The sequence below is a fragment of the Apostichopus japonicus genome, chromosome 10 (assembly GCF_037975245.1).
Source record: "Apostichopus japonicus isolate 1M-3 chromosome 10, ASM3797524v1, whole genome shotgun sequence".
In the NCBI taxonomy this organism is placed as follows: Eukaryota; Metazoa; Echinodermata; class Holothuroidea; order Aspidochirotida; family Stichopodidae; genus Apostichopus; species Apostichopus japonicus.
This window is the reverse complement of record NC_092570.1, coordinates 3,057,432-3,070,296: the sequence shown is the minus strand read 5'-3', so window position 1 is coordinate 3,070,296 and position 12,865 is coordinate 3,057,432. Positions and strand designations below refer to the sequence as shown.

General features: G+C 38.5%; 1 protein-coding gene across 2 annotated transcripts in view; it reads left to right on the top strand.

The window, feature by feature from the left end:
- The window catches only part of LOC139974884 (serine/threonine-protein kinase mig-15-like), a 56,331-nt gene extending 44,289 nt beyond the window's left edge, over positions 1-12,042 (top strand). For both annotated transcript variants that reach the window (XM_071982398.1, XM_071982397.1), the window contains 14 exons: positions 30-136; positions 626-765; positions 3,112-3,164; positions 3,625-3,710; positions 4,337-4,534; positions 5,310-5,673; positions 7,199-7,342; positions 7,930-8,003; positions 8,434-8,607; positions 9,122-9,271; positions 9,624-9,705; positions 10,789-10,869; positions 11,307-11,446; positions 11,964-12,042. In XM_071982398.1, coding sequence (XP_071838499.1) covers positions 30-136; positions 626-765; positions 3,112-3,164; positions 3,625-3,710; positions 4,337-4,534; positions 5,310-5,673; positions 7,199-7,342; positions 7,930-8,003; positions 8,434-8,607; positions 9,122-9,271; positions 9,624-9,705; positions 10,789-10,869; positions 11,307-11,446; positions 11,964-12,041 — 1,871 coding nt within the window. In that variant the 3' untranslated portion in view covers position 12,042. The remainder of the gene's footprint in view (positions 1-29; positions 137-625; positions 766-3,111; positions 3,165-3,624; positions 3,711-4,336; positions 4,535-5,309; positions 5,674-7,198; positions 7,343-7,929; positions 8,004-8,433; positions 8,608-9,121; positions 9,272-9,623; positions 9,706-10,788; positions 10,870-11,306; positions 11,447-11,963) is intronic.
- Positions 12,043-12,865: the final 823 nt, after the last annotated feature.

Here is a 12,865-nt window from a genome sequence, read left to right as displayed (position 1 = left end):
ATGTTTCCCTCTGTTTGTTTGATTTCTAGCATCAAGACCACAGGTCGCACAGTTGAGCCACAGCCCTTCAGCCCAACACAGGGCCAACAGGGGGACCAGGCCAGCGAGCTTCCAGGGACCAGCTAAAGATCCTATGGTAAAGAACAAACAATTAAAATACATAAACTTTGCTGAGTCAGTCACTGTCTGTTGTTTACTTTGTGAAGCGTTTGTAAGAAAAAAAAACTTATTTTAAAAGATGACGCGGTAAGGATAGGCATTGCAAGGAAAAGAATGCATGATTTTTTTATTTACCTTTCTCTAGAAGATCGCCCTGTGTATCTTATTTGCTTATATTACCGGGTTGTAGATGAGAGTAGATCCATGAAGAGCACATGAATTTCTTTTACCTTCATCTTGAGACCCCCCCTGTTCCCCTCCCCCAAACTTCCCCATGGATTTATTCAAGAATTGCTGGCACAGTTTATCCAAATACCTGATTTGAATAGTTTTTGATGTACAGTACCGCAGTGAATCTGTTTTCATATATGTAATTGGCGTTCTTTTTTATCTCCCTCCATATTATTGTACCTGGACTGGTATGACTTACTCTTCCTTATTTTTATTTTTACCCAACCAAATCAAGGATCTGGTTGCACTAGCAGCTCAACTTAATGCAATAGGAGGACGAAACAGCCAAGCCAGCCGTGATGAGGACGACAGTGATGAGGATGGGGAGCAGGGTGCAGATGGCACTGTTCTGGCATCAGCAATGCCACAACCATTGTAAGTTGCATCTTTCAAGGGAGGGAGGGAGGGACAAGGGGGTTTGGGAGCAGGGTGCAGAGGGCACCGTTCTGGCTTCAGCAATGCCACAACCATTGTAAGTTGCATCTTTCAAGGGAGGGAGGGAGGGACAAGGGGATTTGGGAGCAGGGTGCAGATGGCACCGTTCTGGCTTCAGCAATGCCACAAACACAAAACACAATATCTTATATATTATTATCAACATGTTACCAACATCATCAACATCAACAATAGACTTTCAACTTAAAAAAAAACTATCAATATATATTACATACAAAATAACATATACACATGGAGTGTAACAGTATTGATATAGCATACAAAATAACATACACAATATGGAGTGTAACAGTATCAATATACAGCATACAAAATAACATACACAATATGGAGTGTAACAGTATAGATATATATAGCATACAAAATAACATACACACATGGACTGTAACAGTATCAATATATATAAGCATACAAAATAACATACACACATGGAGTGTAACAGGAACAATACATATATATATAGCATACAAAATAACATACACACATGGAGTGTAACAGGAACAATACATATATATAGCATACAAAATAACATACACACATGGAGTGTAATGTCAGTATCAGACAAAGTTGGAATATATTGCGATGGATGATAATTATTTAAACTCTGAATTCAGAAGTAATTACTTCTAAACATACTTAATTAAGTAATTTCTTCTGAATTGCTTAATTTATTTAGATTATTGATAAAATATTCTAGTATGCATTGTCCTGATATTTTCTCCTTATGTAATATATTTTTTCAAAGACAAAACTTCTTTACAATATCCTCTGAATTTTTTTGCAAGCCTTAAAAAACATGTTGGCATCACCCCCAAACAGCAGTAGGCTGCATGTATAAACCTTACTACAGTGTTAGTCATTTATGCCAAATTCAGGGGTTTTTATGACAGCTGGAATATTAGTTGCTGGTATCTCTTGTTTGTACCTGAAATGGCAGTTTGGCAACAGCTGTGCCCTCATTAAGTTTTATATATGCTTATATGCATATCAGGAATAAATGCCGCCTCAGAAATCTGTAAACAAAGTTTCCAAACCGTCGCTGCGATGGAAACGATTTGTGTCGACAGGATTTCTAGAGAAGTCGCTCTCAGTGGGACTCGTTTTCGGGTGACAAATTACAACCACCGCTTCATTTCCCCGAAGTCTTTTTGTTTGGGCCAAAATTTTGGCATCCATTGACTTTTGAAAGTTGATCTTGTCCCTTTCTATTAGGAGTTTTCGTTATCGGGAGAATTTGTGGTTTTGCTCTGAAATGTTTGTTGCGGATAAATGTTGAAGCAGCCAAAACGGTTAGAGGAAGACATATTGACAGTTAAGCATTCGCCAAAAATTCTAAATGGAAAACCACTATAGGATATTACATTACAATACAATCCTGAGAATCAGGTAAAGCCAGTTTCTCCTCAAAATTTGAAGGAACTTCTCATTAAAAAATACCTTCCTTTCAAACTTAATTATTTGTATTTGCTTATTATTGTTGTTTCTACAGTTATAAGGTTAAATTAAGCATTTTAGTAGATCAGTAAAAGGTGACTGCATGTATTGTATTTGGGTCTGAGCTAAAGAAGAACTGTATTTTGATTTCGAAGATGAATTTTTGAATTTGGTTGGTTGGCATTTATTGACCAATTAACAGAGTGCTAATACACCAAGACACTTTGTGATTTTACGTATGTACACAGTGTTGTTAGGACTACCTATTGGAAAGCATGTACACAGGTAACAGACCGCATTGGATATGACCCTTTGAAGGGAAATGCATTGGTAGAAAGCAATTGTTTAATGTTTAGTAAAATAGAAAAATAGCAACAAGCTATACTAATTCAGTCTTGTCTTAGCTTAGGCTGGTAGGCTGTACTCTGCTTTCAGAAAATTCCTTCTTTATGGAACATTCATGTGGCATGCATCGTTTGACATTGTCCCATGATCCAGCAGCCCAAATATGTTCCGTAAGTTGATGGTGAATGGTTTTCCAGTGAAGGGAAATCACACCATCCTTGGATTTAATTTCAGTATATACTCCTCCTTCTCGTGATTGATGACATTGTACGAGGAAACTTGTCTCGTATACAGATTAAGTTCAAATCAAAACACAGATTAATGAAAATAGTAGACTCTTTCGCTGCGAGGGGACGTGACGATCCTCGACGCAGTCCATCAAAAGATGATGTAGACGTCAGACGAGCTTTGGTTCGTTCATCTTCGTTAAAATGAAACTGAGAGAAATTGATTGTTTTTGTTTTGCTTTCCTTTTTTTATTTACAGGCCCACTCCGCCGTCAGCGTTTGACACCTTAGAAACATTTATTGTTCATGAAGGTAAGTTTGGACCAAGATTTTATAGATTGAAACTAAAAAAAAGAATTGGTGATTACAGTGTTAATACTGAATAAATGAATTATGAAACAGACAATGTTCGAATTATTAAAATGCCATCGTTAAGGATTTAATACTGTGGTAAGTTCTTTGTGTAGGGAAAGTAAGAAAACTTGTCATTGAAATATTTATTTGTTAGGAGGAAAGGGGGGTTGGTCTGTAGTTGACAAAGATAAGGGGGACAAGGGGGATGGTATCCTTTACAGATTAATGTTTGTTAATTGTAAGAGTTACTAAAAGGACAAAAGATAGGGTTACATGTGTATATAGCACAACAAACATATATGTATCAATTGATATATCAAAATCAATCACATAGCTTCCTTTTAGCACCCACTTTGCTGTTCATAAGTTACTCGAAGGAACCATTCTTTGAGGGTATCATCTTTTCTTCGTTCATCAGATTCTAGAGGCAGTCAAGACAAGTTGAATAGTGAAGGGTCAACCAGCTTTGTGAGTAAGCCATCCAGCAGCCAGGCTAAGAACCAGGTAAGCAGATAGCTTCTTTCTCAAGGAACTGGTTACCTCCCCCAAATGACCCACTCAAGAATAAAACAGGGTTCCATTGTTCAACAGAAACTCTTATTAAGCACTGTTTTCCCCAAACAATGGTCAGGCTATTAGCAGCTTCAGTAGCTAATAGCTGATTATAACAAAGAGCATTCCTAATCCTATATGCAAATTAGACTAGAGTTTGTTAAAGTCTGAAAGCAAACAGTTTCATTTTGTCATCTGAGCTGTTCTTCTATATGTGCCCTTTTTTCTTTCTTTTTTTATTTGTCTTTTGATAGCAAGTAGGTGTATTGCTATTTCCTGTATGCCACAATTTTTACCAAAATAAACTGATTACTGGCGATAAAGTAAAACTTCAATGATGGATCAAGCTAAGGTTCCTCCTCCTAACTCTTTGTTTTTTCATTTTTAGAAGATCGCTAAACTGGTCACCCCATCCCCATCCCCCTTCCCCCCAAAGGGAAAAAGAAAAAAAGGTATAGGATTTGAAGTAAAAGAGATCGATGCCGGTAAAAAAGATTTACATTCTGATTACATAGTTGAGAGAGTCATATATTGTCTTGTCGGAAGCAAACGATAAAAGATAATTCCATCCCCAACAGGTTGATGTTGCCCCATCGCGAGGATCAGGAAGAGATGGCCCACCCCCACCGTACCATCGACCTCCCTCCTCCAGAACACCACCTCAAGTCCGCCAGTCGCCACGTAACTCACCCAGACAGTCGCCAGTCCCAGCCAGAAGGCCGAATCTGTCCTCGTCGATGGACGAGCTGAGGAGGAGTCCCGTGCCTGATAGAAGGGTAGGTGGATTGATTTGACTTTGAATAACCTTCAACGTCAAAAAATGTTTCTTGACGGTGAGAGACAGGTCCGAAAACAAACAGCTCTGTAGTCGAGGGGTGGAGAGTAACAGCACAAACTTCAAAGCAACATATTAGGGGATGGCTGAGAGAGTTCAATATTTTGACAGAAAACCTTTGTCAATTTTTGGTGACATGATTGCAGTTAGCTAAATTTAAAGATCCCTTCCATGTTGGCATGTAATGTTATGTAGCTTCAACTAGGGAACATGTGCTAACAATATTCAGCTGTAATTTTTATTTATTTAATTTATTTTACTGTTGGTTGGTCAAGAGTTTTGCCAATCTTGATGTGTAATATATGCAGACTTCTGGTGTTATCATGCCAACGGTGCAACCATGCCAAATGTGTCAACAGTTTCAGGTGTTTCTCAATTGCACACTTTGGGACTTGTAACAGGAGTAACTTTACATTCTCAGGTTGAAAATAAATTAGTAGGCTTCCGTTGTGGACTGCAAAATTATTATGAAGGGTGGTGTTCAAAAATACAGCAACAAAAAACCCCCCATGAAAACACAAACCAAGAGGTGCCAACAGATAATTTGTCTACCATAAGGGTAATTAAAATTCCACATATTCTAAGCCTGCTTTTCACATCATAACATCCCAATTTACCAGAGTTCAAAATAAAATCAATTTTTAAAATGTCAGATCCTTTTCAAAAACCTTGCTCCGAGGCCCTGGAGTTAATTTTTACTCGTTTCCTGATTTCAGTCCAAGGATGTGGACCGTAGAGGTAGCGGCAGTTCCGGTTCCCGTGACGTGCTGCCGGACTTGTTACCGCAACAGCAGAGCTCCAGCGGCCGGTCCGGGGTCCAGGATAAAGCCCTGTCCGAGGAGTATCAACTGGCCATCACCAACCAGCAGAAGATTCAGATGCGTAAACAGGCCTCGTTCTCCGTCTACGGATTCGGGGCCAACCAGCCTGCCAGTAACGACCCGTTGGCCCAGGTCAGAAGGGGTTCCAACATCTCAGTCAACGTCAAGCCTAGGACGCCGGACAGCATCACAGACTTGCCAGAGATTCGAAAGTACAGGAAGAAATTCAACTCGGAAATACTTTGTGCTTCCCTGTGGGGTGAGTTATTTGTTTCTTGCTGGTCGTGATAGCTTCCTCTCTCCTTGGTCAATCCCCGATGTTTCGTGTGGTCATTTGCCGGACAATAAGGGTTATTTTCAGTCCATTGGAAGTTTATTTCCCAAAAGTACCCTTTCACATATTTTTACACACAATGTCATTTGTTGTCAGTTGGTATTATTATGATTAATTTTATTGTTAATGTAAATGCGACAATTTAGTTATTTCTAAAACATTTGATTACACTGTGACCAAGGGTGCCGATATGTAGGACTCGGGTAACTTCCAAATAACCCCCTCCCGCCCCCCCCCCACCCCTACCTGAATCCCTCAGAAAGTATGCTTAATAGCAATCAGCAAATTAACCACACAACAAGCAAAATCAGACAAGCACCCTTGTTGCTGTATGGTACAACAGATGGGAACTTGATGGATAAGAAAATATCAGATGGATAACATTAAAGGGGCCTCTTGTTCCACCAGAGAGCATGTGATCCAGGGCTGTCTTTCATAGAAGGTGGTCCATGGTCCACTAAAATCTTTATTTCACCCTGGCTGTGCCAAAATTTAAAAAAGTAAAACGTTATCTGTGTCAAATGCACCATCTCTTTTAAGAAATTTATAAATGATGGAAGATAAACCGTCTATTTGACGTTCCATATCCATCTCATGTGTATCCTGTTATATAAATAGGAAAGATGAATTTCTCTGCCTAAGGCTGAACTTGTTGAGTTGTCTGTTGCTGAGTTGTCTGTTACTCATTTATAAAGCACTTCTCCAACCTAAGAGTTAGTGTGTGCCAAAACCAACCATCAACTTGTCGAAATAATTTGTGTCTAAGTCGATGTAGCGATTAATCTGTCATCTCATTGGTTGGTTTATTTTTGACTACAGGATGAATCCATTATGAATGTACGGTGGTAAACAAAATTAGAAGTTGCAGAAGCTTTGTGTTCACCTCTCTCTCTCTCTCACTCTCTCTTCTTGGCAATATTCACGTCACTTTAAAACTGTAATATACTTTTGTGGAGGTTTATTTTGCAATTGATCATAAACTCCCGAAAAGGTGTTGTTATTGTCCCTCCATTCTAAAGGATTATCTGGGCTTTAACATTTCTTGTGGCAAAAATAAACTTGAAGACTCGAGCAAGTCTTAACTGCATATATGTCGTTGCCAGGACTACATGAAGTATTTTAATGTTAATTTTCCTTTTATTTGTTGTGTATATTAGTTTCTTTTCATATCTCAGTGGATATAATTTATTAAAATAACTAATAGGTTTGTATCGTTATCTGACACCGGCTTTAGTTGAGTTACTCTTCAAAATGATTTGGTCAATGACAGTGCTGTCAAAAATTTACCAAACCTAAGATATTAGTTTTTAAGTTTAATGTAGTGGAGTTGATATAGAATTTATGTCCTTGGCATTCATTTCACTCCGTTCCCTCTTCTCCCCCCCCCCCCCCACTGCCCCTCTTTCTCTCATGGATAAATGATGACCTCTCTCTTCATTGTTTGTTTCAGGTGTCAATTTATTGATCGGGACTGATAACGGTATGGTGCTCCTAGACAGGTCCGGTGAGGGCAAGGTGTACCCCCTTATCTCGAGGAAGAGATTCCAACAAATGGATGTTCAGGAGAGCCAGAACATACTTGTGTGCATAGCAGGTATGACACCATATTATTATGATTTTTTAGGTCAATTAGGGGTCAAAAACTAGTATTTTTGCAATAAGTTGAGAACCAAATGTCCATCAAGGTTGGGAGTTACGCTATTGTAATCCAATAGTCGACCTGCATTTGGGTGACCTTTGACCTCAGGTTGACCTCCAGTGACCTGTATTAGCTTCTTTCAAGTTGATTCTTTGAAGTTTCGTGGGCATATTCCAATCTAAATTGTCCATAAGTTGACTCCTCTGCAACCTTAATGTGCGAAGTTATTAGAGATCAAGGTTTGGTTTGTTTTGTAATACTTGGTGTGTGGATTCATAACATTAAGTACAGGACCCCTATTGTTTTTGATGGAGGTGTGTATAGCCATGTACAGTAGACTGACCTGTGTTTATCATGCCATAGTGTTATTGTAACAGCTAGTTCTGGTTATTCTAACAAGCAGAAGTCTAGTGCATTGAAGTCATCGAAACCTCAATGCATTTTGCATTCTAGTTTAAACTGTGGAATTATATGGGGTCACCGTGATGAATAAAATTGTAATTTCAATAAATAACTCTTTAATTTTTATTCTTTACCCTCAGGAAAGAAGAACAAACTAAGGACATACTATTTGTCTTGGCTGAAACAGAAATTTGTCAAAAATGAAGACAATGGGGTGAGTAAATGACTTTCTCAGTTTTCAAAGATATTAATCGATTAAATTTTAAGACGTTATACTTTAAATTTACTGGTAAAACTTTTTTATCAGCATATGTTAGTTGAAGTAAAAGTACTTCAAGAATGTTTTTACTGGACTTTGCACAAGCTTCTCAAGCGAAACTTTCGGCTAGGTTGAATCTACATCAATTCATTGCATATCTATGTTTCATTTATACAATTATGGTAATGATATGCAACAGGCCTCTTCAGTGGCATGTATATTCATAGTGTTGTGAGATTGACGAACACTACGGAATGGTCGGTAGGTATAATTTCTCACATCTACTTCTGAAATTTCTTTTTAATTCCTCAGACTTAATTTTTTTTTCTGTATTCCCTGTATAGTTTTGCAATTTACCTTTCATATCCTAATGTCGTTTCGGTAGACCCTGCTAGCCAAGGGGAAGGCGGGGTTCGTGTCGGTCGGTGATCTAGAGGGCTGCATCCACTACAAGATTGTAAAATACGATAAAATCAAGTTCTTGGTGATTGCGCTGAAGGACAGCATCGAAATCTACGCGTGGGCTCCCAAGCCTTACCACAAGTTTATGGCTTTCAAGGTGAGTGATGGGACTTAAAAATAAAGAAAGGGAGATTGAAGGAACAGGTGGTGAGATATGTGGGGTGTATTGGGGGTGGGGTGATAGGATGAAGAAGAGGGACAGGAGGAGGATTTATTGCTTTTGTACTGAAGAGTGGTTTTAACTGGAAGGAAAGGAAAGGGAGGGGTAGGTGAAATAGGTATTACCTCGTTTTCGCTACAAATGTATTGGTGTCGAAATATGCGGTGCTAAAAGTTGCTAAAGCCATAAAAGAAGTTACCTTGTGTTGGAGCTATACTGGTTTTTGAGTCATTGTATAAGTGGTATATTTAAGCTCATACCTTTATCATAAATGAGAGGGTGGTGAAGATTTGTTAAATAATGCTCCATCCATGCTCATCATTCCAGTATTACTGCAACCCAGCATGCAGCTTTGTATTTTATATTACGTCACCTTGACAACAAGGATTTTGTGATAAGCGTACTGCCCTTTATTGTGAGCGTCGTCTCGTTTCACGTTTACCGCACACAGTCGTTCACCAGCCTGAACCACCGACCCTTGATCGTCGATCTAACCATCGAAGACAAGCAGAAACTGAAGGTGATCTACGGATCCGCGGGAGGATTCCACGTTATCGATCTGGACTCTGCCACCGTCAAAGATATCTATAGGCCTTCTCCCGTAAGTCTTACGTTACTGAGCATTATAAGCTAAATAATCACGACCTCCATCATCTGTCATCGCCCATTTCCAGAGTTGTAAACTTCTATCGTCAACCCTCACTCCCCCCCCTCTCCCCTTCCCCTTTCCCACACCCAAATGCCTCCTAATGTATTCTCTCTCCTTGCATATACTCCTCCCTTTGATTTCCTAAACCAACACAGTCCCTTCTAATCTATTCTCCCTCTGTTGTGACAAAGTGGTGATGAATATATGTTAATTGCAACTCAAAAAATGTAGGAAGAAACAGGACGTGTCCTTGGATTTTAACACGGTGTTGCCTAATATTTTTCTATTCTCTCTCCTTCCACAGGAGGTGATTGGGTCCTTCCAGCCTCATTGCATTGTCATCTTACCAGACCTGAGTGGGAAGCATCTTCTTTTATGTTATAACAGTAAGTAGACTTTGAATATGGATCATAAAAATGCCTTTTATGAAAGATGAAGAGAATTTACAATTCTACATACATATATAACACAAATGAACCAGTAGAAATATTACCTCCACGGACACTACAGAAAGTATTAAAACTGGTACATGTTTCATAGACATAGGCATACATCTCTCACCCCCCCCACTCCCCCCCCTCAAAAAAAAACATGAACAATTACAAAGTTTTTATTAAAATTGTTGTATCAATGTCAGATGAGATGGTTATTTCATATCATTGGTTTTGTTTTTTCTCAATATACATACAATGCAGGTTGGATATGTATGCTTTTTATACAATAAATATAATTTTAAATGTGCAAAGAGAAAGGATGTGGTCTAAAAAAATGTTAATAGGCTTAGCAAGTAGATCCACTCACCAAAGGGACAAAAAGAAAGAACATTTAACATCAATGGATTAAAACACAAGATCAAATGGTGTGAAATATATAGCAAACTCGAGGTAACACAGTATTATGTATAAGTGAATATTCAATAGCTATTTGCATAATAAGTACTAATATTCTTTTTTAATGAATATGGTGAAGCATGAAGTTTCATTTTATTAGGCAAAGAATTCTAATAAGTATTAGCTCGATAAGGTAAGCTCTGCATAAACTGTGAAGGAAATGACAAGGTATGAATTTAGCTTGAGGATTTGTGCATGCTACCAGCCTGCCTAGTGGTAAGATTATGTATATCTTTATTGTACCTAAAATAACCTGTGAAAGCAAGAGGGTTATGATTATTGATAGAACGATAAAGCAAATGTAGCAGTGTGAACATTATTAAGGACGGGAATGTTTTATTTAACATTTTGAAAGTTCTGAGATATTTCAAACCCATTGTCAGTATTTGACCTTGATCTACAAGACTGTATATTGGCCAATTGGGTGAGATGGCATATATCAGTCATTGTAGTGAGTATGGTAAAAATCAAAATGGCAACATCACTGAGTTTACAAAGGTTTTCCTTCTGTAGCAAAATGTGGGCCAACTGCTGTAAAAGGACTTTTTATTTTATATTATGTTTTTCTTCCCGATATAGATGAAGGTGTCTTCATTAATACAGATGGTGACACATTCAAAGATGTTATCTTGCAGTGGGGTGAACTTCCAACTTCTGTTGGTAAGTGTAACAGTGTCTCCCCCCGCCCCCTACCCCACAACCCCAATCCCTGAGGTGAAAGATGCTTGTAAATGGAAATGACAGATTGTGGGCCTCTTTCTTGCTTTGGTGTATTGCGATATCTCTGTAAAAGTCTTTGGTCAACTCCACAGTAAAGAAACAGTCCCCTGTATATGTACTAACTTGTGAACAAAAGAGATTTTCATAAACTTGGTTTTGACACTTTCTTAGTATATCAAGTAAGTTTTGTGCCAATAACTTGATGGTAAAATTACCAAACCATCCATTTCAAAAGTGTCCTAGGTCTTGCTAGTCAGCTATCCTTCGCTCTCAGCTGTTCACTCGCTGATCTAATGCCTAATTAATTCACTTAGATTGTGATAGATGACACCAATTTCTTTACATTTTTTGTTAATGACATCTCCTCTCTCTAACAGCCTACATCAGTACCGGACAAATCATGGGATGGGGAAACAAGGCCATCGAAATCAGGTCAGCAGAGACGGGACATCTGGACGGTGTGTTTATGCACAAACACAGTCAGCAGCTGCGATTCCTCTGTGAAAGAAATGACAAGGTGTGTATTTTTCAGATCTAAAGAGACCCACCCACCCATCTGACTTATCCCCTAGAAATGCACCCACCCATCTGACTTATCCCCTAGAGACCTGCCCATCTGACTTATCCCATAGAGACCCAGCCACCCACCCATCTGACTTATCCCCTAGAGAGACACTACAGAGAGAATTACCTTGATAACTTTAAACGAAAACAAAAAAACTGCCACCCATCCCATTTATGGGAAAAAAGTACTATTAAATTGTATTTAAATGAAAATGATACCAGACATAATGTTACACAGTTCAATCTCAGCAAGAGATTAGAATGGCTGAACAGACTGGCTATTGACAATTTAAACTTTCTGTGCTCCCTCATTCTCCCCTCCTTCCCCCTCCCCTCTAATCCAGGAAAAAAAATTGTAGGACATTCAAATATATGTATAGGTTCATAGGTGCATATTGTACAGCGGAATTATTCTGTCATGATTTGCCATAACCATGTTTTCGTTTTTGCATTTGTCTTTCATCAAACAGGTCTTCTTTGCTTCGATCAGACCATCTAACTCTCAGGTGTACTTCTTAACCTTGAAGGCTGGCCTTGGAAACTGGTAGAGGCTCAGCAGAGACTACCACCTTCCAACAGGGTTCAAAGGTCATACAGAGCCTTGACCAATCACAGTGCAGTATGGACGATATAAGGATGTACGGATGAAAACTTATGCCAAATCAGATGTTAACCTTTTTTTTATGTTTTTTTGGTTTCTTAGGTTGTACAAAGTTAAATATTTACTGCGCACCTAACTTTTAGGTGTCTATAAAAATGCGAGCTTCCACACAGTGTCCCAGGTTGACTACGCTCGAATATGAACGGCTGATAATATATAAAGGAGGTCGTACTCATCTGTTCTGTCGTGCGCACCAGCGACAGTGTAGAGTTTCTGTGACATCGTGTGAGAGTTTTGTGATTCTATGAATATTTATGAGGTAACATGAATGTTTAGCTATATATCATTATATAACCAACCTATAAAAACCAAAGTGGGCGAAGATGAGTGCTCATTGAGAACCATTTACTACGTATTAAAAGCAAAAAGATAAACGGAATTAATAAAATTCTGGTAGGTGGTCTACAGTTCATTCGTTGTGTGGTTCTGATGAATTATCTGATGTTAATTTTCAGAGTTTTTTGGATGAATGTAAAAATGCTCAAGTAACATATTAACGTTTACACTTAGAGCCCAAGGACATATAGTTTGTGTAGACACCACTTAGTAGCAGATTTCAAATTAGGTAACGCTCAAATTAGAATATTATTGTAGCCTCAGATACCACGACCATACAAAGATCAAACGTTAAGGATCAAGTCTAAAATACAGACATTAAAAGTCTCAAGTGGTTGACCTATTATCATAGAATACCTTGTTTGTAATGGTGAT